The sequence below is a fragment of the Crassostrea angulata genome, chromosome 4 (assembly GCF_025612915.1).
Source record: "Crassostrea angulata isolate pt1a10 chromosome 4, ASM2561291v2, whole genome shotgun sequence".
NCBI classification, from domain to species: domain Eukaryota; kingdom Metazoa; phylum Mollusca; class Bivalvia; order Ostreida; family Ostreidae; genus Magallana; species Magallana angulata.
In genome coordinates, this window is record NC_069114.1 from 2,848,771 (window position 1) to 2,876,040 (window position 27,270).

General features: G+C 33.9%; 3 protein-coding genes and 1 long non-coding RNA gene across 4 annotated transcripts; 2 read left to right on the top strand and 2 right to left on the bottom strand.

The window, feature by feature from the left end:
- Positions 1-12: 12 nt before the first annotated feature.
- On the bottom strand, positions 13-3,897 carry LOC128181462 (V-type proton ATPase subunit e 2-like). Its single transcript, XM_052849865.1, has 4 exons — positions 3,740-3,897; positions 1,954-2,001; positions 1,501-1,609; positions 13-723 (listed from the first exon to the last, which is right to left on the bottom strand). The coding sequence occupies exons 1-4, from the start codon at positions 3,850-3,852 to the stop codon at positions 721-723; spliced, it is 273 nt and encodes a 90-aa protein (XP_052705825.1). The 5' UTR covers positions 3,853-3,897; the 3' UTR covers positions 13-720.
- Positions 3,898-4,277: 380 nt separating this feature from the next.
- LOC128181463 (pyridine nucleotide-disulfide oxidoreductase domain-containing protein 2-like) lies at positions 4,278-12,846 on the top strand. The gene is made up of 16 exons (XM_052849866.1): positions 4,278-4,454; positions 4,599-4,618; positions 4,738-4,831; positions 4,988-5,061; positions 5,451-5,597; positions 5,743-5,896; positions 6,160-6,221; positions 6,687-6,784; positions 8,278-8,419; positions 9,100-9,231; positions 9,510-9,582; positions 9,886-10,042; positions 10,486-10,637; positions 11,285-11,391; positions 11,715-11,835; positions 12,173-12,846. Exons 1-16 carry the CDS (start codon positions 4,304-4,306, stop codon positions 12,241-12,243), a joined length of 1,755 nt encoding a protein of 584 aa, XP_052705826.1. The 5' UTR covers positions 4,278-4,303; the 3' UTR covers positions 12,244-12,846.
- A 403-nt stretch (positions 12,847-13,249) lies between these two features.
- Positions 13,250-18,253, bottom strand: LOC128181464 (uncharacterized). The gene is made up of 4 exons (XM_052849867.1): positions 17,844-18,253; positions 16,388-16,489; positions 15,090-15,149; positions 13,250-13,439 (listed from the first exon to the last, which is right to left on the bottom strand). Exons 1-4 carry the CDS (start codon positions 18,216-18,218, stop codon positions 13,362-13,364), a joined length of 615 nt encoding a protein of 204 aa, XP_052705827.1. The 5' UTR covers positions 18,219-18,253; the 3' UTR covers positions 13,250-13,361.
- Positions 18,254-25,006: 6,753 nt separating this feature from the next.
- On the top strand, positions 25,007-25,953 carry LOC128179793 (uncharacterized). The gene is made up of 3 exons (XR_008243139.1): positions 25,007-25,201; positions 25,284-25,425; positions 25,846-25,953. It is a non-coding gene; the product is annotated as an uncharacterized LOC128179793 (long non-coding RNA).
- Positions 25,954-27,270: the final 1,317 nt, after the last annotated feature.

The window sequence follows — 27,270 nt, forward strand, 5'->3', positions numbered from 1 at the left end:
TATTATTTCACATTGTCAAACACAGTGAAAACACACGTAATTAACAACTGACAATATAACTACAGTAATTCATTGATGGTCTCACAGAAGCTGATAAAGGCATCCAAAAGAATTTTATGCTTACTATCTGAAGAAGGAATAATTTTATGCACAGTTCATGATGTGTTTCACATGCTAGTAGTCCAAGAGAAAATGAACTACACAATGAAAATTGTCATACTAATCACAATAGAGGAGATACTGAAAACAGTTATCCAGAAAAATTACCCATTTTGTTAAGAAACAATTTTTGTGGATCTAAATTTACACACACAAGTCAATCGGTACAAGTATACAAAGCAAAAACAAAATGTGCCATGAACATGATGAAAATTCATAAAATTTATATTTGTCATCAATTGATTTTCCCATTGATTTTACTATGGAAAATTATTAAGGTAGCACTTTTTACAATATGAAAGTTGTTTATAAAATTTCTTGCTCAATAAGTAACTCGGCACAGTCTATGTGATCAAATAGAAGCAAAGAAATGAATTGATTACAGAGACCTTTGACAATTTTAAGAAACACTTAATGTTAGAGTTTTGATCTCATGCCGAGATATTACACTCGGTCAGCACTATATGGAATGTGACTAGAGTCCTTCATTGTTCTGTTGTATATAATTTATGTACAAATGTCTAGAATACCAACTCTATGCTACGTCTGTCATGGCTCTGCTCACTGAAATGGAATAATGAATACCTGTAAGTACACTGTTGTGTGTATACTGTAAAACAACATTTATTCCTGGCGACTTAATTTCGCGATTTACTTCCAATAAATTGGTTCGCGACAACTAATGTTTGCGACCAAGCCTTATCCAGACCCGTATTTTGTTATAACAACCATACGATAAAGACTGGTTCGCGGTGAAATACATTCGCGACGAGTCTCTCACGAACCTTGCGAAAAATTTCTAGTACACGAATAAAAGTTGGTTTACAGTATATCTCATTACAAAATTTCAATTTATTAACCAACAAAGGGCCCTCAAAGGGCACAAAATGGTAGCACATTTATGTTTACAAAACAATATACACATTAAACACATGTACAACACATATCACATGCATATTAAATACTGTAAATTCCTTATATTTCGCAAGTACTTATTTCCGCGATCCCACTGTTTTGTATCAAAAAGCGAGAATATAAAATCATGAGCGTAGAACTTTATCCTTATTTCTAATAGTTCTCAACAATAACTAAAATAATGGCGAGATTTTTCAATCCGCGACAGGTGCTTCTCGCAATTTTACACGGATATTAGGAATCTAGAGTAAACAAATTATTTTTGGAAATTAATTTGTGCGTTACCTTTAAACATGGCAAATACCAGAGAAAACTTACTAAATTAGTAAAACATGACTGAGACAACTTTGTTGTAGGAAGCAATTTAAATGATCATAATCAACATCTTTTAGACTAACTGTGTTGTGGACTCTGAGGAATACTGACCGGTTTGACTGGAGTATTCTCCCATTCGGCCTGGATAAATGCGATCAGACTCGAGTCCAGCTGTGGACCGATCAATGGATTCAGTTGGAACAGGAATGCACACAGCCAGCTAAAGTATGCAGAACAAATCCATTTACCCAAAAATTTATCTGATCTACATCACTTAACACTTTCTTCATTGATTTCATTCATCCTAATTACAATATCTGAAATGTTGATAATTTAAGAAAATCAAAAGAAGTCAAATTGATGCATCAAAGGAAAAAGTGAGTTATAGAAAACTGCATACTGATAATTGACCTTTTCGTCAAATTAATTAAATCTCAAAATGATTTCTTGATAATCTTAGTGCAGTTAAGCAGTTTCCAAAATTGGCAATACATGTATAAATCAAACTAGTACACCTCTGTGTACGGTGAATAGTAGTGACAACTTGTGGACACAGGTACTTACAAGAGATAGCAGCAGGCCGCAGTCATCATCAGCATTAGTTGTACAATCCTGTAATCATTAATATTAAAATTTGTTGACATATTCTGTAGTGCCAAAAAAATCTACGATAAAGTTGCATATGATAAACCAATGATTGAAATTCTACACGTCATGTTGCCCAAATCACTACCTTTTATACATCTTAGACAAGAAATTGAAAGTCGTAAGTCTAAGCTTCTCCTACTTCATGTATTAAACTTTGAAATTATCTGGAATCCTCATAATAACTACGAGATAGTGGGTTTGACTTTTTTACATAGCAGACATTGGGTAAAACTTACTACCAGGTCCCGAGATGAATTCAGTAGGGAAAATAAATCATGATTACACACTGGTGTGTACCTCACAGTTAATGCTGAATCTCTCAGAGATCTACAAGATGTTCACGATAAACACTGGTCGTGGAATATTAAAAATCGTTCCCTCTCAGTGAACAGATCTAATAATAACAGCCATTAGGCTTTGGAACAGTTTACCACCATGTGTAATTTAATGCAGTTCCGTCAACACCTTCAGGAACGAACTGCACAATGTCCTATTTCAGTAACCACCATCTGGATGATTTTATATGAATATACAGTCGTTTGACCAGTTCCGAATAGGGTACAGATTTGGAGGTGCTGTAAATGTTCCTGGGTGTTATTTTTAGATCTGATTTTTTGGCCTATATACACCATATCCCTGCTGATATAAATGCAATATTACTGCATTTAATTTTTTTAAAATAAAATTTTATTCTAACAAATTACGTGGGAAGCCATTTTACCAGTTGTGAATAAGCCGATGGGTTCCGAATAACATAACTGTTCCATGCAGATAAAAAAGTTTCGGCCCTAAAACTATTGATTGAACCTGTTGAATAACAGGTTTAATGCAAACATCTCAGTTATTTGTATTTTCTTAATAATATAGTTTGATTTGCACTGAAATGACAGACAAAATCACCGTAACAAAAATTTAGCCTGGTTTCTAACATCTTGTCGCAATACAGTCGCAGCACCTCCACTTATCATTATTGTGGTAGAATATGATTTATCTAAGACGGAGGAAGACATTTAATGAATTCCAGAAGTATTTGTTTTAATCAATCCCTTCATTAAATCCTAAAACAGAGGGAAACAAATTGGGTATTCGGAACTCATAAAATGACGCTCAATAAAATTCTGCTTCCACTTGCGTTTTTATTTTATTTTTTATCCTGTTTGCTTTTGGGTATGTTAGAATACATACTAAACCTACATTTAAAAAAAGAAATCTTGTTACAAGTGAAAATTTAAGGCACCGACAGACGATTTTATGTGCATATTAGCGTTGCAATGACCTGGATTTATTACAAAGCGAAAGTAGGTCGAATAATCTAAGACCGATATCAAATACATGTATGACCGCAAAAAATGAAACTACAGCAGAATTCAAACAAGCATTAATACGTGTTTATATTAAAGGTATTGATTTTTTCCTCCATGTTTTATTTCATTAATTTTTTGCTATTTAACTTCTGAACTATTCGGAACTGGTCAAAATTCGGAACTGGTCAAACGACTGTAGTGCCACCATGGTTTTTAAAATGCACCTGTATATAGCTGGTTCGCTCGCACCGCGCATTAGCGCAACAGTTCGAAATAACACCAGATGGTGGTCTGAACTATACGGGAAGAAGAAGAAGAATATTGGCAGTAACTTTGCCTTCTTGACAGATTTTTGGGGGGTTATGCAAAGTCGATTTATGGAACTACCGATGTATTACCCTTTGTTAGGTGATCCTCTCATTAGAAAGTGCACAATGATGGGGAGGATAATGCCCACGACTCCCCAGAACCCGGTCATAATGACGAGAGGTAGTGCTTTACGATCCACCATCTTGACGATCGGAGAATGTTGATTTGTTGTCACATGATAAGGGATACGCTAATTACCCAATGAGTCGTCATTCAAAAAACCTTGAAAAATATTGAGCGAATTACGGTGCAATATTTTTTTAAAACTATATTTAATATCATTATTACTACCCAAATTAAATGTTTCTATATTTTAAGGTTCTCATGTCTCCTATAAAGAAATATTGTCTGCAGCGAGTCTTTTTTAAGGTAAATATGCACACCTTAGTTGGAGAATTGGGTAAAATCAGATACAGTAATGTATTCTTAAAAAACCTGTCTCGTCGTTAATTTCTATACTTTTGTGTTGAGTTTAATTTTCTGATAAATTTTAAAGAAATTTCGATTTAACCTCTAAAATTGTTCCCTGAAACTTTAATGAAATCATCGACATGAATTTAGAATTTATCCATCAATAGTCACATGATAGAAAAATGGCGGCCTTGACATGTAAACAAACGATGTATTTCAGACACGTTTTGAACTGTGCGCTTAAAAATAAAAGGATACTACACTTCAATCCAACTCGTCACCGATCAAATAGTGCAGGTTCATCATCCTACGATGCCATCGTAGTGGGGGCAGGTAAGACACCTTGTATAAGACAGAGACTGTAGAGTTTCAGATATTCAGAGAGAGAGAGAGAGAGAGAGAGAGAGAGAGAGAGAGAGAGAGAGAGAGAATTAAAAAAGATAACGTCCGAGTACAGATTAAACTTTGTGTTTTCAGGTCACAATGGACTGGTCTCCGTATGTATAAATTTAATACTAAATTCTTCTTGAAATGTTACTGTCCATTAAATCTATTTACTTTTTACTAATCGAATGATATACTTGTATGGCAGTGATCATAAAATTTCTCTTTGAAGGCTGCATATTTAGCAAAAAGTGGTTTAAGAGTGTGTGTGTTAGAGAGACGCCATGTTATTGGAGGAGCAGCCGTGACGGAGGAGATCGTACCAGGTCAATATATACATTGAGTTGACTCAATTTTAATTTCAAAATAATCTGATTTTGAGAAGCATCAAAGTACAAATCCTTCTGTGACCCAGCACTGCATGAACATTTTGTTTCAAATTTTCATATTATTTTCATATTCATATTAAACTTTGTTTACAGGTTTCAAATTTTCCAGAGCATCATATGTTCTAAGTTTACTCAGGCCAAAGATAGTTGAGGATTTGGAATTAAAGGTAATTGTAGAAACATTGACTGAGAGTTTTGAGATCTTATTGTAACCTTTTGTAGAAAAAAGGGCTGAAAGTTGCATGATCAAGACTTTAAATTTTTGCACCAGCTGTAAAGCTGAGTTCTTACTGTTCAGATTTACACTCAAAGAAATAGATATGGACTAAAAGTAAAGATCTTACTGTGGAGAAATATTTAGCAAATATTTACATCATATTGCTGAAAATTTTGCTTAAAAGTTTGATCTTTTGTACTGTTAGAAATATGGGCTAACCCAATTATGTTGTTGTAATATATATTGGACTAAATTGTATAGATTCGTTGAGAAAAATGGCTTAAAGTTTAAATCATCAGTTGCATAAATTATAAAGGTTATATATCTTGTAATTTGTAGAAATATGGACTGAAGGTTTACCTGCGGAACCCTAGCTCCTATACCCCTCTACTGGGACGGACAGGGAGGGGCTCCTCCCTCACCCTGGGGCCAGACCAGGCTGAAACACACAGACAGATAGCGCAATTCTCCGAGAAAGATGCAAAAGTAAGTCACCATCTAACATAACTAATATATCTATCATCATGGTAGTTTTTGATTTATTTGAAAACTATGCTCACTATGTTTTAAACAGACTATGGTACATGTATATACTGGTTGTCAATCTTTACAAGGCAGTGTATACTTTCAGAGATTCTTTGAATACGAGGCACTACTGGACGACATTGTTACAGCTGTTGACCCCCTCCTGGATTCTCCTCCACCCCACCTCCCTAGTCTGACCAGTTCAAACATCAGGGAGAAACTGAAAACTTTACCCGCCATCAAAACCCTGCTGAAATCTTGTTAGAATCTGTTTGATATATAAATTTCATATACAGATAACAAAACCTCTGAAGATGAAATTGATTTAACTTAAATCTCTTATGTCACTCAAAAGAAAAAATTGTTTAAGAATTTGACAGTCTAAAAATTGTTTATTAATAAAAACATGTCATTGTTTCCTCTTAGACTGCCAGGAACTGATTTTTGTGTCACATATAACTGTTGATTGGTTCAGCCACCAGGAACCGTATCTCTGTGATAACTGCGAGTGTTTTTGTTGTAGTACGCACACTGGGTACAGACTCTGATGCTTTCTATGAGTTTATGACAGCACCAACAACAAAGGTACAGCACTGCTCCCTCCACACAAAATTCTATGTCATAGCAATATGTTCTGACTTTGGAATGTTGGATATATATAGAAATTCATATGTTTATAAATAAAGACATTGTCATCTAGGATATTATTATAGACATGCAAATCTTAAATCAAAGCGCGTTGAATCTTTTTGTATTTCAGACACTGTAAACCAACTTTTATTCGCGACGACATTATTTCATGATTTACTGGACACAAACTAGTTCGCGATGACTAATTTTTGCGAGTAAGCCTTAAAAAGACATGTGTTGTTATAACAGCCATACGACAAGGGATGGTTTTGTGATGAGAAATATTCGCGACGACGATTCTCTTGCTCGTGAATAAAAGTAGGTTTACAGTAAAATGCATCTTCCAAAGTCAAGGGTTTCTGATCCCTTCAGAAACCCTTTACTTGAGACAATGGATAAAATGGTTTGAACATATTTCAGATTCTGAACAAATGGTTTGAGTCTGAGCCTTTGAAGGCGACACTGGCCACTGATGCTGTAATAGGCGCCATGATGTCCCCAGAGTCACCTGGAAGTGGGTCAGAAACTTTGACATAGAATTGACATAAAAAGCTTTAAAATAGTACATTAATTACTCAATGGCAATGAGAGCAAAAACTGATTCTAAATTTCTAACCATTAACGGTAATTGACATTATATGAGTGAAAGAATCTTGATAGGATGTAAAACAGAAAACAAGTAATCAATCAGTCATGAATCAAATGAATTGCAATTGAAGTTCTCAGTACAACTTTTTTTTATGTACAGCTTAAGATGAGTGTTGTTCATGATATCAAAGGTAAAGTTAATTCAAAGTTTTTGTGCATAATTGATTTTTTTTAGCTTTATATTTGCTTAGAAATTGTTTGCATGAAGATGATGGTATTGATTTTGTGTGTCTTCTAAGCATTGTGGTTTCATTGGTTTGTGACTTCCTGATAAATTATATTTGTTACATGCACTGTCAGATGAGTATAGTGTGTTAGCTGGATTCTGCTTCCTCTAACTACAAATCAAAATCATCCATGCATCTTTGAGACCAGTTAGACTGAGTGTAAGAATCTAGGATGCCTTAAAGTGAAGTACAATTACTGTACATCTAATTTACTGTTTTATTAAACTTTTGATTCATTGAGGGTATATACCTTGCAGTTATTGATATTAGCAAAGGCAGACTTCATGAGAATTTACAGGTTCATGATCAGAGAAAGAGCTGTATTTGCTCACAACAGTTGTTCATGTTCATGTGATGTTCATGTTCATGTTATGTTCATGTTCATGTGATGTTCATGTTCATATGATGTTCATGTTCATATGATGTTCATGTTCATGTGATGTTCATGTTCATGTGATGTTCATGTTCATGTGATGTGTAGTGGTAGCTGCAGCCCTTGAGCCTAGCTCTTCTTTGACTTGAGTTGGATAGGAATAGGGATTCATTGGGTACATGCACATCGAGTGTAAACTAACTGTGTAACTATGAATGGTTAGGCTTCCTGGCAGTATGTTTGTGTACATGTATATGTCCATTGTTTGTATACATTGCAGTAAGGATCCGTATATTCATTTGCATGAGAGTGGTACTGCATGAACATCTACTGTATAATAAATACTAACAATTTGAGAAGAACATTTGACAGGCATAGATCTACATTCTTTATACCAGAAATAATTGATATGTCAGTAAACTTATATCTATGCAATTAATAAGGAGGATATAACGGTCAGGAATTAATATCTGTTAAAGCAAAACATTGAATCCATTTTATGATGTCTAAATCTCGATCATAAGTTTTATATCATTTTGATAATCATAACATAATTATAATTAATATTAAATACTGTATTTCTTGTATCTATTTAGAGGAATACAAATATAGAAATACTTAGAATCAACCAATGAATTGGAATACACAAAATCAAAATGTATAAAAATGAAAAAGCATTTGTGATCAGAATCCCCATGTCATTTGACCTAGTTAATATGACTTGTTCAAATAATCAAGGAAACATTTGATTGTTATTTGATAGATATGTCCTTCTTCACCATGTGATGGGATGTCTGGAGGGAAAGAAGGGAGCCTGGGGGTATGTGGAGGGAGGGATGGGGGCGGTGTCCCAGGCCATCGGTAACTGTGCAATGGACCATGGAGCAGACATCTTTACCAGTCAGGTATGTACATGTATGTCTTAGAGAGAGAGAGAGAGAGAGAGAGAGAGAGAGAGTATGGGAGTAGTGTTTCAAAAAATTGCAATAAAGCGTGGATTAGACATCTTTACCATCTAAGAGAGAGAGAGAGAGAGAAAGAGAGAGAGAACGATGAGGTATTTTGTCAGCCTATATATAAATGTCAATATAACATGGAGTAGAAATTTGCGTTGAAAAATAATGATGAATTATTGGATTTATTTGTTGGTATAGCTAGGGTTGCTGAAGATTTGGCCAGGTATATAATATAGTTAAATTTGCAAAAATAATGCAATCTACAAATAGGTTAATTGGTCTTACAAGGATTGAGAGATCGGACAGAGCTAGTCACTGTAAGGACATTACTTGCTCCTGAGTTGGGCTCATTAGTCTAACCCTTGTGTATATTACATAATCATACTTTGTGAGTACATGTATTAATAAAATGCTGAACTGAAACAGTCACTATAAAGGAGTGACTGTCAATCATTGGCTGAAATGGCCTTGGATGCTATAACTAGACTGAGGTCCAATCAGATTCAATGTATCTACCAGCCTTTAAATGTCTGACCAAGCGGGCCCAACAAATTATTATATACAGTTGCTAACCTTAAAGAATTATCATAAAAGTTTAATCTTTATGCATAAATTATATTTTTTTGCAGCCTGTTAAAGAAATTCTGATTGAGAATGATGCTGTGAAGGGTGTTTTATTAGAAGATGGCAAGGAAATCTGGGCCAAAGCTGTGATATCTAATGCTACTCCCAAGGTCACCTTTCTTGATCTTATTCAGGAGGTATAAAGTTATCGCTGTTGATAAGTCTTATATGTTACTGAATAATGTAAATTTTGTTTTTAATTGATTAAGTAACAATAAATGGAGTGGATTAAAAAGTATTTAATGATTGGTTAAAACTTTGACCTACATCAATCCTGTACATAAATATAAACTTATTAAAGAGTTATCTTTCTTGATGGACCCTGTTCTGACTAAAGCTACATGAATTTGAAGCAAACAGTATTTATACTGGACTCTCAATATTATTCTGGTTTAAAATTCACTTTAATCTGTAGAACAAGCTTCCAAAAGACTTGGTGGAGGGTGTGCGGGCTATTGATTTTACCTCCCCCGTAACAAAAATTAATGGTAAGTTACCATAGTTACTGTAGAGTCCTCATTAAGCCTGAGGAGTTTATATCCACCAAAAAACTCATTATTAAACTTATAGTTGTGAACTTAACGAAATATTAACAAAAGTTCAGTGCTCACGATTTTATATTCTTGGGATTTTGATGCAAAATGGCAGAATTGCAGAATTATGTACTAACGAAACAAGGAATCTACAGTTCTGTCTTGTCTCATTGTCATAATATTTTGACAGTTGTTTTGTTTGAGCTATTCATGACATACTGTCTTGTCATTGTCATCCACTGTCAATTTATCCGACAGTTGCTCTGAGCAGACTTCCAGACTTTACAGCAGATCCCAACGTGTCAAAGAACGAGCCCATGCCACATCACCAGTGTACGATTCACCTCAACTGTGAAAATACGAGACTCATTCATGATGCCTTCCTTGATGCTCAGTCAGGAACTTACTCCAAAAAGTAGGTCAGGCCTTTATTCCTAAAAGTAGGTCAGGCTTTCACTCCTAAAAGTAGGTCTCACACTTGCTCCTTAATGTAGGCAGCTTGTTCTAAAATATTAAGTCAGGCACAAAAAGGGAATTCTTAATTATCAGATATAATTAAAACTTTGTCAGTTGTAATGGCTTAGCTTGATTAATTTTAATATCTGTAGTGTATTCTAGATACAGATTGTTGGTACCTGCTGTTTATAATTACATTGCCGTTTCTTTTTTTAACTTTGTCTACCCTTTGTTTGAAATGATGGTATGGTTAAATTATAATTATTAAATATATAATTATATCAGATCTATGCCAAGGCCTTGATCAAGTAGATTTTGATCCTAGTTCTGGAGTACAAACACCAATAACGTCAAAGTTGGACAAATAGATTTTAAATGAATTGGTCCCATTCACTGTTTCAGGCCGATGATAGAGATGGTGATCCCGTCCAGTAAGGACCCCACCTTGGCTCCCCAGGGGGCCCATGTCTGTCTGATGTTTACCCAGTACACCCCGTACCGCCTCAACGGACAAGACTGGACAGAGCAGGACAAAAACAACTACGCCGACATAGGTAAGTGTTGACTGGTGCTTGTATTTAACCCGACTGCTGCCTGTAAAATGGTTTTGCACCATGATAAGATATTAAACGCCACAGCAAAATTTTGTTGCACAAAGAAAAAAACCAGTGTACCGTACTTCATTAAGATCCACCACTATGATCTGCTGGTAGATGCTTACCCAAGAATTTTATTGATATATAAAAATGAAGTTCACACACTTTAGTCTTCTGTAAAATTTGAAATAATCGAAGAAACGTGGAGTGATTTTCTGTTATTTCTTACCTCAGAAAGTGTTGTTATAATACTGAATAACTCTCTCCAGCAATGAAGTGTCAACATTTTATTTTGTTGCGTTTAGTGTTTGACACTGTGACTATGCTTACCCTTTAAGTATTCCATTCTGATTCTATTCCATACTCAGTAGTTGACACTGTGGACATGGATATCTATCTTCTGAGTGTTTCGTCATTAAAATTCTATTCTTTTAATATATTAATTTTAGTATTTGACATTGTGGATATTCCCTCGACCCCTCCTTCTGTGCATTTCGTTATTCTTAAACACTTCATTTCGTTGTATGAATTCAACAATTGACATTGTGGATGATTTTACCCCTCCTGAGTTTTTCATCATTAAACTTTTGTTCCGTTGTATTCAGTATTTGACACTGTGGAGCAGTACGCTCCAGGCTTCAAGGAGAGCGTCGTCGGGCGGGACATCCTGACCCCTCCAGACCTGGAGAGAGTGTTCGGCTTGACAGGCGGGGTATTTGTGACCTGATACTATTGATTGTGACCAAATTATGGCTGCCTGATGAACACATACATTTTAAAACCTTAAGAAACGCTCTAATCTCATAATAATTTTATGTATGGTGTTTTGTGGTTGAGGATGATGATCAAATATAATGGATTTTATATTTATTACTGACAGATAATTGACTAATTGCATGATGTCCCTTAAACAATTACCGGTACAATAAAGTTTAATTCCAATGATTCAAGTTTTTAAAACTGATTTTATATTTTAGACTATTTATTAACCAATATACATGTTTAGAGCTAATTACACCGATTGCTGGATTGTAGAACATTTTCCATGGTGCCATATCATTGGACCAGCTGTTCATGTGTCGACCCACAAGTCAGCTAAGTAACTACAGGGGCCCCATACAGGGACTGTATCTAGGAGGAAGTGGAGCCCACCCAGGTAATAAATTGGGGGGGGGGAATGGGGTGGAGGTTTCTTAAACAATTTCAGTCACATGTAGGGTGTATTGTATGAAAGGAGATTAAACAATCAAATTGGTCAGTATTGATGTGAATACCTTTTTGTGCTGTGTAAGGTGTAAATGACCAAACATAGAGATTCTCACAGCTTATGTGACCATGACCCTTTGAAGTGACCTTGTATTTGGTCAGTGTTGTTTAGATATATAGTCATGTATATAGTTATACATGACCTTGACCTTTTGAAGTGACCTTGTTTTTGGTTGTTGTTATAGTTTACATGACCTTGACCTTTAAAGTGACCTTGTTTTTGACAGGTGGTGGAGTGTTAGGGTCCCCCGGGAGACTGGCTGCAGAGACACTGTTATCAGACTTCAAGAAACTCTGACCATCCAAATAGGAACAATCTCAAGCATGTGACTATTCCATAACCTACCATCTAATTTTGGTATAAAGGTCATGTCTTTCCTTATTAAGCAGAAAAAAAATGATGCACACAATGTTTATTTATGTCATGCATGTAATCAGAGAAATTCCTCAGATTGTGCCAAAACTTTATATTATTGTAAAATATTTCGGCTGTGTGAACCCAGCCTTTAGGACAGAAAGCACCCAAGGATACCTTTAACAGTAATTTTTGCTGCTATGATCTAATTTTGCTTTGTTTGCGATCTCTTTTCTCAAATTATTGAATATGCAAATATTTTATGAAGTCCTGTATTATTTTCTATTAGAAACTTGTGCAATCGCTAAAAATGACTGACGCATATTAAAATTGCTACATATTTTTACCATTTTCACAAATTTTGTTGACACAGGAAAAAACTGGATATAAGGTAATTATTTTGCCAATCTGTTTTTCCTTGTTGGCTACAGTATCCAGTGCATGGCTAGATAATGCTGAGAATAATTCTTTGTGGTTGTATAATTTTGTACATCAGATAATTTAATTTGAATTTTTGTTGTACATTAAACACGTGACAATCATCAATTTTTGTTTGTTTGTTATTTTTTAACTCTTTGCTACTTAAGATTTTTAAAAAACATTTAGTTCATTGATTAAAAATCATTTAATCAATAATATTTAATAAAACAAATATTTATACACACACACTCGGAAATTAACTATATTGGAGCTCCACCTCCGCTCCGGCCGGGGCTTGAACTCACGACATCTGGAACCCACTCTCCTAGCAGTGAGCGGCCATGGCTCTAACCACTAGTCCATCTACGCAAGACAAATCCAATTTTTATACTCAAATATTTGAATTTTTCTTGACTCAATAATAATTTATGCCCAAAACTATCAAAATTATTTTTTAACTTTTAGGGAAACTTGTGGGCAATTTGTTAACCATACTCCTTAATGTCAAATGAATCAATTTAAAAATAAACTCTTTTTCTTTTTTTTAATTCAGAAATCAAGAAAGAAAATAATATATCACAAACGATAGGTTTATTTCAGTACATCTCTCTAGTTTATTGTCATTAAACACCAACAATTTATTAACTTTCCAGCCTCAACACTTTCCTGTCCTTGAATCCATAATCTGCAAAGTCACTGGATTTTTGATACCCCACTTCCTAAAAAAGCATAAAATATATAATATAGTTCAGTACATGTTCATTGAACGACAATTTTAGGGTTTTTTTTGGGTTTTTTTCTTTGAGTTTTCTGCAAAGCAAAATTGTTTTATTTTAGGCATAGGTATACACAATTGTCACATGATTAAGGGGGGTGTACGGCCATCTTGTACATTTGAGAATACAAATGAAAACATTTCTTGAGACGAATTGTTTCTGGCCAAAACTTACTTAGACTGTTGTCAAAAGATACAAAGGCAATAAAAAGGACGTTCAACATGTTGTTTTGTAAGCAAATTATGCATACAAGAGCAGAGGATGCCCGCACATCCCCTTTAATAGGCCATTTATAGAACTGAACATGCATATCTTTTTTATCGATAAAGAAGCTACCACAGTCTCGGGAGAGAATGTTTCAAACGTGATTTCCTTTAAGGTCAACATATGAGCAAACTATGTGCCAAATAAAAAGTAAATTGACCCGAAAGTTTATCTGTTTAGCGAGCTCAAATTCTATGTTCGTATCATCCCATTGGCAACCATTTTACAGAAAAACTTGAATATAACGAACACAAATATAACAAATTTATGTCTATAATGATTTATTATTCATGCCCCTGCAAAGTTCTGAGATAAACCTACAGAAAATTGCAGTATATAACGAACATGGTTGCAACGAATTTACGGCTATAGCGAAGTACTTTTCAGACCCCCACTGGCACAATTTTAATAACGTATTGAACCATTTACATAACGGAATTTTTCATTAAAAATTTAACTGAAGGTGCATGACCAATTAAGCTGCATATACAAATACTAAAATTCATATCTTATACATAATTTTTACATTTTTTGTAAATTACAATAATATTGATTTTATAACTCACAATAGTTTGAAGTATTGTCAGCTTAATATTTTTAAATAATTCATTTAAAGATACATTTTAAACATATAACGAATTACGGCTATAACAAAGATTTTTCTATGGTCCCTTGAATTTGCTGTATATAGGATTATATAGGAAAAAGGGGGTTATCATTTTCAATTTCATATACAGACAAGAGGCCCATAGGCCTTACCGGTTACCTGAGTATCATATCCCATACACAAACTTGTCAAAACTTTCAGGACTTCCTTGTTAACAAAATTATGAAGTCAGTTTTGGGGTGAATTACATTGTAAGGTATTGCATTACATTATTAAATCATGTCGTACTGGCTGTGTCTAGGAATTTGAAATTTGTGCTTCCAAGTCACGACGAAACAAAATGCATACTAAACACTTTTGTTCATGTTCATTAAGCAAATTGTCTAGAATAATGACTCAGCAAGATGCATGCAATGCCACACAAGTTAATCCTTAGATCCTCAGGTCAAAAACTGTTTAATATATGTACAATCTGGCAGCCAGGAATTTCATATTTATTTTTCTTGCAAAATTTGATAAAGGATAACTAATTTGAATTACTTTAATCTTTTCCCTTTTTAAACTAGCAAAAATATACAAGAGCTGTTTTAACAAGAGTATGAAGTCTGAACTATCAGTAGTGTGTGTCAAACTCAGATGGAGACAGCTCATGGTCATCACCAACTATTCACAAATTGTTAAGAAGTTTTTTGGAAAATAATTTTTAGAAACTATTAACCTACCTCTAAGCCCATGGCGCCATCACCAAGAAAGTAAAATCCTCCTTTCCTTTTCTCCCAACTCTGTAACAGAACAGATCAGATGTGCACACGAATTCATCATTTCCAATTAATATAGCAAGCTGGTTAGTATCTATGCACTATTCATAATTTTTTTAGGGGGTTTGTTAATACATCTCTAGGATATTTACTATTATTTTAGTTGTTTTTTAATGTTGTGGGTATGTTAAGGCTTCCCGACTAATTTTACAGCGATGTGTAGAAAGTCACTTGTCTGTACGTCATAATTAACTTTGACGTCACAATCTGCGTTTCTGTCGATAGTTCTCGGGGAATGCATCTTAACGTTAAAAGTGAATTATGTCAAACCAGTAATAAAACCGCATGTTTCCTTTTCATAGATACATCCGTTAATGCTAGACGTACAGAATACATTCATATTAAAGACCAGTATCAAATTATCGACAGTTTTGAGGCTTCATTTTAAGTAAAAATCTATTTATAAACTAGCGGTTTGGAGACTCTCCCTGCTATGTATAAACAACTGAATGAAGAAATTTTAATGCTTGTAAAAACCAGCTTGGCGCAGGTGAAAGATTAACAAAATTTTAGAATATTTTACATAAAATTGGTAGAAAATATAAATACCAATGTAATTCGTGCTTGGGAAACCTACGGATTTACCCCAATTTTTGGGAAATCACTTTTGATTAGCAAAAATTTGCATTATTTTGATATTTTGTGGAATGTTTCAACAATTTCTTTCATAAACGAAATACATGTATCTATTTCAAGCCCAAGCAAGAACTTTAAAGTATATAACATAACAAAGGATTTTTCTTAAAAATATTTATGATTTAATGTCATTAATCACCTGCGTCAAGCGATTTAAATAGATCATTATAACCGGTAGATACATTATATTAGGATTTACCCGCCATGTGATTACAAAGTACATATGACATCACAAAAATGCATTAAACATAGTTGTCAATAAATATAACATAGATTTTAAGAAATACTCCTGGTCAAAGTATTTTTGCGATGTTTCAAATAATATCGTTTTCCAGCCGTATTTTAGCCCCGGGATGCCTTAACATTGCTGCAGTGCCAATATTTGCAATTCTTTATATATCAATAAAGTTTATGATAATCATAACTATATGACAGCATTAAAAAAAACAAATGGCTCCAAATCTATAGTACAATCAAAAAGCACAAAATTATTCCAACAAAAAATTAAAGATTTTGAAGAATTTTACAATAAATAAAAAAGTAATTTACTCGGAATCCTCCATTACCTTGCTGTGGTATTTGAGCCAGTAGGTTACTGCCACTCCGAGCACGTATAGTCTAATCAGCCTGGTAGTCAATACTCGCAGGTTGGAGGCATAAAAGGGACTCTAAAACAAACAGAAATAAAAGTACAATGTACTAGAAACTCACATGTTATAGGCCAAAGAAGCTCCTTATAGACAAGAAATACAATGTATATGTAGAAAAAAAAATATGACTGCCTCTTAATTTGAGGGCATGGCACTGCGCGCACCCTGGTTTGCTTCATCCTCACAATGTCAGGGGTCCTGAGTCCACTTGTGGTCCCAGTGGACTCAGGACCCCTGACATTGTGAGGATGGGTTTGCTTTAGATTTAACACTAGCCTCAAGTGTACAATTTGTCGTAACTTTACCATTAATTATGATAGTTCATATCTTCCTTACTAGTAATTTTAGTATAATTATGATATAGTTTCTCTCATTTTATAAAAAAAATTTAAGTGTAGGGAAGGGGTTTCTCGTAAGTGAATAGTAACTGTTACAAATGCATTTAATAATAAATTATTATCAATAAAAAGCCCCTTCTTTAGGAATTCTTATAAAATATTCTAAAATTCTATTCATACACAAATTCTTAGGACTTTCTGTGAAAAGGGCTAGTAAAGGACTTCTCTTTTCTGTATCAAGATGCCCTCAGCGAGTCGCAGCACAATTTCTTCAATTATTCGGCAAATCGCTACTCATAAAACCTCAGGGTTCAAACAATGTACATTTAATAGTATGGAAAAATCCCAAGATTTCTCATTAAAATTGCTCCCTTTTACTTATTTTTGTTTAAAATTGCCAAAAAGTGACTGGATCGCTAGCGTAGGACAGACTATAATTCACATATAAATGAATCAACACACAAGTGCATGCACATTTTTACATTTATAATATTTTTAAATATTTGTTTGTGTTTTTATTGTGTTCAATGCACTCATCTAACTCAACTTTATTATGAGGATTGATATTGAGAATAACACAAATGTAAATCAATCTGCTACTGTAAGAGTGATACTTATTGCGTAACTTATTTTCACTAGTTATGCGGTAAGCTTAAAACCACATAAAATACCCCGTGACAGCAGGGCATGTGGCAAAAACTCAAATCTTAAGAGTGGAAAATCGCGCATCGGTATATTTAATACCCAAGCTTACTGTTAGATAATAGAAAACGCATAGGCTACTTACCCCCCAACATACATGTATACAACCATTTTTACAGAAACTTAGATTACATGGCAAAAAACTGACATTCTCAATAAAACAGCATACAACTTGTCCAACGTTACTTTCTTCGAGTAGAAAGTGTAAGTGGTTCAGTAATAATTACACATAGAGTCACACAAACATGGTAACGTTTTAACTTGTTAAAACCCCGTGTTGCGAGTGTGAAGGGTAAACTAACAAGTGACAGTGGCTGAGCCAGATCACCTACCATCACGTTAGTTAGCGCTCCTTCCAGCATATTCCCTGGAGCTTTAACCAGTCGTCTTATAGCATTTTTGGGCTTGATCTTGTCCATCAGGCTTTTATGCGTTCTCGGTTCATCTTTTGCGAGATCTTGGTCTTTCATCCACTTTGCTCGCCTTGCTCGATCCTCATCGGACATTCGTGTCGCGACTCTGTCTCGCTCGAACGGAAAGGGTTCGATGTTAAATGCCGTGAAGTAACTGCCATTATTTCTCACAAAGCGTTCAAATTCACTGTGAGGATATACATCCGGTCGAAATTTTAGAGGAACAAATTTCCCTGCGGAGGGAGGGTTAATACTACCCTCTTTACAATATCTCGTCTCCGATAACCTTGCCATTTTGTCCGGCAGGATGTTACGAGTGTACTAATAACGGTAAAAACCAGACAAGACAAAGAAATTAGTTCCGATTTTTCGTTCGTTTATTGTTCTTGCGTAAAAAAAAAAATACAACAATTGAGCTAATGTAATTGTAGGTATATTTTAAATAATTCAAATGTACAATTACAGAATTGTACATTTATGAATATGTAACTAAATTTTAATTAATCAATAACATACAAAACTATGTGTCAATAAATATTGACCAGTAATAATGTAACGTTATGTATTATTTTATCACTATTATGTATGCAATGAATAAAGAAAAAAATTAATCAAATAATAAAATGAAACAATTAAATAAAAAAATCATTAATAACTAAATCTTTTGATCCGCCACTGGTACTCTCAGTACACCTGTAAGAGGGTACCTGAGTAATATTTTATAAGCTTTGTTTATTTCTTAAATTTGATTGGTTTTAAAAAACTTTTGCCTCCAAAACTTTGACCTAATACAAAGACATTTATTCAGCTACTGCCATTCCAGGCTTACGTGAAATTTTTTGACTTAGCTTTCAACATATAAATATTTCTGTTAGACAACTGAGCTGAATGTAAGTGCTCACTTTTTTCTTCTAATTAACAAGTTGTAAATTAATCATCTCATCATTTATTCTTAGTTATCAAACTAAATTCAATGTGAAAGATATTAGAGTGAATGTGTTTTTATTGCAGTCATAATTTCATTTAAGGAAGGAGTCTTTTCTGGTTTCCGACTTGTCAAATGTAAATTTGATTAATTGTTCATTAAATCAAGATGAAAGGAAATTAAAATAGAATATTTTTCTTTCTTTTTTACTATTATACAACTTGGAATAGAAATAGTAATCAATATTTAGAATCTAACAAGGAATTTATTTTGGGCGGAATACTGGCGTAGGAAAATATCACATATTTGCAATTCAGAATTGATGTAGATTAATGAGTCTGTTTTAGCATTTTTTACAAAAATAACATTAAAGTTGGATTTTTTAACTAATGTGAACTAATGATATGATACTTGAGTTTCAGAATTTGCTTTTAAAATAGGATTTGCCGATCAAATTACATTTTATAAGCTTTTCAAAGCGCCCATTCTTCTTTATAAAAAGTCTTCATAATACGTAATAATTAGAAATATTTTTATATTGGAACCATAAAAAAATAATTAAAATATCTTCAAAATTAGAGGAAATGCGGGCTAAGCCATATCAATTTAAGTTTCAATATTTATTCCAAATTAGTAGTATAAGTTGATAGACATTCTGATATTCTATCATTTCATTGAAGAATAAAATCTTCATATATTAAACAGATGTCTACATAACTGCAAAGAACTACATGTATTTTTATCATCATTACGTTGAGGAAAAAGGTAGTGACCTTGACCTGGCCTTTATGTAAAAACAAGGAGGTCAAATTTGATTAAACTAATGGAAACATTTGGTTATATGATCTGTTTTATTGTGTCAAAATTTCATGAATTTCTTATTATAAGAAGTATGTTTGAAAACGAGAAGACTCCTTCCTTGATTAAGACTGAGTGCTCCGAAAGCTTATATAGGCTCTGTAAACAAGTACTAATTATTTGTCATAAATATATTCTTAATCAATTTTATACTTTTTACAAGAATATATAATTGAATATTTACATGATCAATAATGATCACGATGATAAATCTGAATATGTGTATATATTTATGTCATCATGTAAAGATTAAGTGTTTTATACATAATTTTAAAAAATGCTGTGACAAGGGGAAAAGCTCTGTCATATTTATAGCATTTTAATATTGTAACGGGATGAGCGGAGGCTACTCCAAACAACAACAAGACATCTTAAATTTAACAAAATTTAATAACAAAAAAAATAAGAGAAAGAAAGAAAAGATAAAAATATAAACACTAAACCACACAAACACTCACACAACTTTCACTCAACAAGAAAAAATATGATGTTTATACAAATGACCAAAAATAAATTAGAAGAGTGTCCGAATCTCCGGGGCTGTAGTCCTGGACCAACTACGGACAACCACAACTAGAGTAGTTTCGTCACCACAATCATCATCATCACCACTATCGTCAACATCATCAACTACAACACCATAATCATCACCGACGTCACCATGAACGACATCATCTACACCATCATCATCGACATGACCATAATCATCATCGTCGTCATCATCACCATAACATCATCGGCGTCATCAGCATCAACATCGCATCGTCATCGACATGACCATCATCATCATCGTAGTCGTCGACATCACCATAACATCATCGTCTTCATCAACATCACCATCAAATCATCATCGTCATCACCATCGCATCATCATCGACTTCACCATGAACGACATCATCTACACCATCATCATCGACATCACCAATATGACACTACAATAAGTGTACAAGTGACACCATAACACCATAATAAAAACAATATTGTATAATACATCATATAAGTATCTCACTGATAGTATCAAACTATGATAATGTATAAATAGTATTATATTAAAGGCAACATCTCAAAATATTGTAAGTATATGGTAACTAAGTTATTTGTTTACAGTAAACAATATGGCGTCTGAGACTTCCGGTGACGCACTTCCGCCCAAGTAGTTAAGTGGAAAAAGTGACAATAAATTGTAAAATAAAATAACGCATAGAAAATAGCCCTTTAAATCACCGTTTCTTTATACAGCAATAGCAAAAACTGTACTATAGAAAAAGACGAATTCCATTTAAACACTCTCGCTAAAGTCACACATCAGTGAACACACAGGTAACTCTACAGTGAACAATGGTCAAGGTGACTTTATAGGACGACTGCGTAATACTAATAAAAAGGCAAAAATTTACAAATAAACTACACCAAACTAAATAAATACTTACCACGGTCAGCTATCCGTGTCCGCGTCAAATGCTGAACTTGTGAAACTAAAACATGCCACACAGGCTTCTAACACGATACCCCCTTCACACACTAAGCACGTCTTTATTGCTGGACAGCTCGGCCAGGTATAACTTAGCGCCTATTGTTAGCGTCGGCCAAGCACGTTGCAAAGAATTATGGGAAAAAAATAAAATCGGGTGTGTTCGATATGAACAGTGATTGTCACAAATATCATGTATATTTTATGACCCGTGAAATCAATTGTAAATACTATGTGAATGAATCATATGAAATTGAATGATATTTCTGTATATTTACAGGGCGATTAATTGTAAAATTATAAATAAATCATACAACAACGAACCCGCAGGTGTCCATTATTCAATATATACTTCAAAGGACCCCTGTTACACTAAAAGCACGTGTTTACATATAACATGATAGATGCCAAAAGTTCAAGTTCATAATTAATAAGTGCCAAATAAAAACTCTTATTAAAATAATTTATAAACTAATGAAATAATATATTTTACATTTTTCATGAATTGTACGTGCTGTGTTGTATAGTGCTGTGTTACGTTGTTTTTTACGTGCTGTGTTGTATAGTGCTGTGTGACGCTGTATTTTACGTGTTGTGTTGTATAGTGTTCTGTGACGCTGTATTTTACGTGCTGTGTTGTATATAGTGCTGTGTTACGCTGTATTTTACGTGTTGTGTTGTATAGTGCTCTGTGACGCTGAATTGTACGTGTTTTGTTGCACTGTATTGCGCTATGTTGTGCTGTGTTGCGTGTTGTGTTATATAGTGCTCTGTGACGCTGTATTTTGCGTGTTGTTTTGTATTGTACTGCGCTATGTTGTGCTGTGTTGTATAGTGCTGTGTTATGTTGTATTTAACGTGCTGTGTTGTATATATTGCTGTGTTACGCTGTATTTTACGTGATGTGTTGTATAGTGCTGTGTGACGCTGTATTTGACGTGTTTTGTTGTACTGTACTGCACTATGCTGTGCTGTGTTGTATATTGCTGTGTTACGTTTTATTGTACGTACTGTGTTGTAAAGTGCTGTGTTACGCTGTATTTGACGTTTTTTGTTGTACTGTACTGCACTATGTTGTGTTGTGTTGTATATTGCTTTGTTACGTTGTATTTTACTTGCTGTGTTGTATACAGTGTTGTGTGACGCTGTATTTTACGTGTTGTGTTGTACTGTACTGTGCTATGTTGTGCTGTGTTTTATTACGCTTTACTGGTAAATTGTGAAGAGCTTTATTAATATACGGTGTTGTACTACATGTATATTAATGTTGTTCAATTGATGTTGTAGCAAACTGTACAGTGTAGTACTGTACAGTGTTGTGTTGTACTGTGTTTTGCTGTACTGTCCTATATACAGGAATTGTGTTGCGCTAAGTCAAGTTGTACTGTATTTTGCGGAACGTGCTATACTGTAGTGTGCTGCTATGTGTTGTACTATATATTTTGCTGTGCTGTGCTATATTGTGTCGTTTTGTGTTGTACTGTCTGTGCTGTGTAGGTATGTGTTGTGCATACTGTACTGTGTTTATATGTGTTAAACTGTTCTGTGCTGTGATATACTTGAATGTGTTGTGTTGTACTGTGTTGCGCTGTGTTGTACATGTACTGCACTGTGCTGTATTGAATTGTGCTATGTTGTACTGTGCTGTATCGTACTGTACAGTGTTTTACTGCTTTTTGTTTTACACTGCTTTATTTACCGAACTGTGTTGTCCTATAACAGTGGGACGGACAACTCCGGAATAGACATTTTACCGGCGTTGCGCACCCCTTTCCATACATAATTTCGTCTAAAGTTTAATACCAAATGGTTGGGTTTAAATTCTTAATAAAAGTATGAAAAAAATCGAAACATTTTTAGATAAATTTCAGATATTTGATCTTAAAAGTTCCAACCCCATAGGATTTTAGTTTGGATAAATACCCCACATAAAACCCCATACAAACCCCATGGTGGTTTGCGATAAACCCCAAGGGACAGAAAACTCCATGAAAATAATATGATGTGTTGTGTAAATTGTACCACACTTTGCTGTGATGTGTTGTACCGTATTATAATGAGTTAATGTGCTGTATTCATTCATGATTGTGTTTTGTTGAGCCGTACTGTACTATATATACTGTGTTATATTGTGATGTTCTGTGTTAACGTTGTAATAAAACTTTTAAAAATGTGCTATACTGCACTATGTTGCACGGTACCGTGTTGTACTGAACTTTGCTATACTGTGCTGCACGGTGTTGCACGTACTTACTGTTCGGTCTTATATTGATTGTGCTATGTTGCACTGTTCTGTATTGTGCAGTGTTGACGCATACTGTAGTATGGTATGTTGTGTTGTTTTGTAGAAAGCGAACTTGGCCATTAGTACCTGTAAACATCTTGGTGGTTTCGATGCGTGATGATCCCGTCATCAGGCGGATCCTCCTTCCTCGGTTGTTTCGGTGCTCTCTACGAAAATCCCAGAGGTTCGCCGACTTGGGTGAACAAGTTTTGTTTCTGTGTACATACATGTATGTGTTGAATAGGATTAAGCTTCAATTTAATGTTTTTTATGTTGATGATATTATTTATGGACACATTAAATCAGTTTATCTTTGTTTGTAGTCACGTTGTTACAGAAATGGCAATTTCTTTACATTATTTGTTAACAAATGAAAGACTCGAGGGTTTTTTTTTTTACATAACAATGGATTTCTACCTCTGCACCTCGCTTGTAATTTGACCACAAACATTCAAATTTTGGTCAATCGTTCAAAAAGCACATATGAAACATTTTACAGATAAAAAATAAGATATAAAAGCTTGAGTCACAAATATTGTCTAAGTCTCATGAATAAATACAAACTTGTTACAATCTCTTGTAAATTGACATTTACATATATGTCAAAAGACTTTTGGCCGTTTACATATTTTTTTTCTGGTAAATCGCGATAACTTCATTAACTTCAATCGGAATATCCCGGAAAAAATAAACCTGCGCATAAAATCTAGCGATATGCAAAATTTCATAAGAGCATGTGTACACAGCCCTACCCCCGCCTCAAACATATGACTTTTTAAAATTACTAAACCTTTTGGACATTAAATAACAAAAAAGAAAGAGAAAAAGAAAAAGAAAGGATTGCCGTTGAACAGCTTTTTTTTGGGGGGGGGGGACTGGATACCGACCAATTTTATAAGGAGAATACTGTAAGGCTATCGTAATATTGTGCTTATTACATGAAGGGTGTAGGTACACATATGACAATATGTTATTATTTTCAACTTTCTCTAAAAAATAAGACGATGAGAACGGCAATCTTCAATTAGATAAAGTTGAGGTCAAAAACATAGATTTGTGTTAACTGGCATAGTCATCGAATTTGTTCAACATATTTTGGAGTGATACAAAAATCGATTAACTAAACTCTTATTAGCGACCTTCTTTTCCGAAATCATGTTACATACACAATTGAAGATCAGCCCAATATAAACTGGTTGTTATATTCAAACTGCAATTAATCAAACTACAAGACCTCAGAGTGCTATTTGATAACATATTGTGCTTTATTTCCTTATAACAGATTGCAATTATTTATTCAAAAACTAGAATATAAAGCCAGTTCAAACCTAGCTCTCCATAAACTTTATCTACAACTCAAATCCAGGTATGTGCTATATTTTTTAAGTTTTACTATATGTTTCGAAACAGAATGACTGTTTTAAAAATCCTTTCTAGAAATGTCTTGATAAAAAGCCATGTTCCTACCTATTATAATTACTCTTAAACACAGTGATAATATATTTCAAATTGTTTCTTTTTGTATATTTTTATATATTAGAATGAATAGTTCGCTGTTTATCCTATTTGTTCTACTGTCATGGTGCCTGATTGATACAACTGGTGGTGTTGTAATACATTCAAAACGTACAGGAGGGTGTGTTCGTGTATGTCATTCTATATGTCTCACTGCATGTCAAAAATGTCATGAAAAGTGTGCCATTGTTTGCAACAATGCGTGTCGCAGAAAGAAAAGTGGGGTAAGAACGTTATCATAATTGAACATATCATTTTTTGGCATTTTTCTACTTCCAATTCACATTTTAATTTCTCTCACCTCAGGTTCCTCAGCTTCCATGTGCGTTCGCGGCTTGGGACAAAAACGGAGACAGCCATGTTGATTTTGAGGAGTTTTTGTCCGTTGCCTACCCATTTTTTGACAAGAGACATCTCTCGGTCGTCTTTCAATCAATAGATACTGATAGTATGTCCAAAAACCGTTTAAGAAATCTAAAGAAACCTTAAATTTGCCCTACCCCCCCCCCCCCCAATAAAAAAAACAACAAAAAACTCACACAGTCAAAAAAGATTTTAATGAAGAAAAATAAATGGGTGGTTTGTTGTCTTTTCACATTTACTAGACATGTAAAGCAATCATAGTAAGAAAATGCTTTAAATAAACAAGTTACATGCACAATATTTGTTTTTCTTCCATATGTGTGGAAATGTGCTATAAATTATTCTGTTTACCAACATGTAAATTCAGTGCGAAATGCCCATATATGTGTGATAAAGTACACTTGTCTCTTGTGCTTATTACACATGCATTTGCTTTTAACTCATTAATTAAGCACAGTATACATCTTATTGATTAAAATATTTTAATCCAAGATTTTGTTTACAGGAAATCAGAAAATTTTGGAGACTGAGATGAAAGAAGCTATATTTCTGTTCGAACATTGTTAGCAAACAATGCCACTGATCGTGAAATAAATCATTTCAGTAGCAATTATTGTGTGTTTGACAATTGTTGAAACTAAAGAAGCCAACGTCATGTTTGCAGAAAAAATTCTAATCTCATATTATTATCTGATAAAACAAAATTAATATTGATCATGTTGAAAGAAAATCGTAAGTTGTTAAAACATCGACTTATCTGTAAGTAGGCTACATGTACCGAACATGCCAAGCCTTTATAGATAAAATCTATAGGTATAAGAGGGTACCTGAGTAGTATTTAAGGTAAAATTCTTAAATTTGATTGGTTAAAACGTTTACCTAAAAAACTTTGACATAAGACAAAAACATTTATTCAGCTACTGCCATTTCAGGCTGACGTGAAATTTTTTGACTTAAGAAATGAAGATAATAATTTTTCTATTGATCGACGTATCAAAGAAAAAATTGACCGGAAAAATTCATCAATGCTCGTAGCGCATTGATGAAAAAGTTTTCCGGTCAATTTTTTCTTTGATACGTCGATCAATAGAAAAATTATTATCTTCATTTCTTATCATTTAATAAAACATTTTCAAATCAAAAAATGTGAAGTGTCATTGATCAAAAATGTAAATAATGTAAATGAAGCGGCGCGTATGAATACAAAATAACAACAGCAACAATATTCAAAATGGATGCGCCTTCAGCTGATGCAGAGCTATTGAACTGAATTTAATGGATTAAATACAAATAGTGAGTTAAAATCTTAACCGGTTGAATTGAAAACGAAAGGAAAATACATGCGATAACTTGTAATATTATTCACTGTGCAGAAAAATTCGTAATAACACTAGTTTTCATGTGAGATCGATGGAAAATGCAACTGGACGTAACCATCCAAGGAGAAGCGATCGTGGACGAAAATAGTTGATATGTCGACAAAGAATAGTATGTATAAGCGACTTTTGTAAACATTGTGGTAACTATATAGCCAGTGATGTACTTAAATGGTATACTATAGTATCTGCCGCTTGGAATGCGCCGAAGGAGTTGATGCATTGTACTCAAAACGATGCTTATTCTGAATTTCTGATGACCGATCATGTAGGGTACTGTGTCAGTTTAAAAATCATCGTTACCAAGTTTGAACAGCAGTGTTACCGTTAAAGTGTATGGGCCTATATGTTCGTTATGATTATTCTGGAAAAGGAACAGCCAGCCTCGCAGTAATGTTGATTGATCTGTTCAAGCAGACGAAATCGTGAGAAGACGCTTAATTTTCTATTTCGTGAATAAGATATTGTGTTTTGTTTATTTTTGAAGGTTAGACTTTCAAGTTTTTATGTTTATAAAGTTGTATTTTGTTTGCTGACAATAAAACAGACACAAC

Coding starts and splice junctions, on each gene's coding strand:
- LOC128181462 (XM_052849865.1), bottom strand. CDS start 3,852: ATGGTGGATCGTAAAGCACTACCTCTCGTCATTATGACCGGGTTCTGG. Junction 2,002..3,739: donor AGAGGATCACCTAACAAAGG/GTAATACATCGG, acceptor TAATGATTACAG/GATTGTACAACTAATGCTGA. Junction 1,610..1,953: donor GCGGCCTGCTGCTATCTCTT/GTAAGTACCTGT, acceptor TGCATACTTTAG/CTGGCTGTGTGCATTCCTGT.
- LOC128181463 (XM_052849866.1), top strand. CDS start 4,304: ATGGCGGCCTTGACATGTAAACAAACGATGTATTTCAGACACGTTTTG. Junction 6,785..8,277: donor CCAGAGTCACCTGGAAGTGG/GTCAGAAACTTT, acceptor GTTATTTGATAG/ATATGTCCTTCTTCACCATG. Junction 9,232..9,509: donor TTCTTGATCTTATTCAGGAG/GTATAAAGTTAT, acceptor TTTAATCTGTAG/AACAAGCTTCCAAAAGACTT.
- LOC128181464 (XM_052849867.1), bottom strand. CDS start 18,218: ATGGCAAGGTTATCGGAGACGAGATATTGTAAAGAGGGTAGTATTAAC. Junction 16,490..17,843: donor GAGCGCTAACTAACGTGATG/GTAGGTGATCTG, acceptor TGTTTGTTTTAG/AGTCCCTTTTATGCCTCCAA. Junction 15,150..16,387: donor GGCTCAAATACCACAGCAAG/GTAATGGAGGAT, acceptor GTTCTGTTACAG/AGTTGGGAGAAAAGGAAAGG.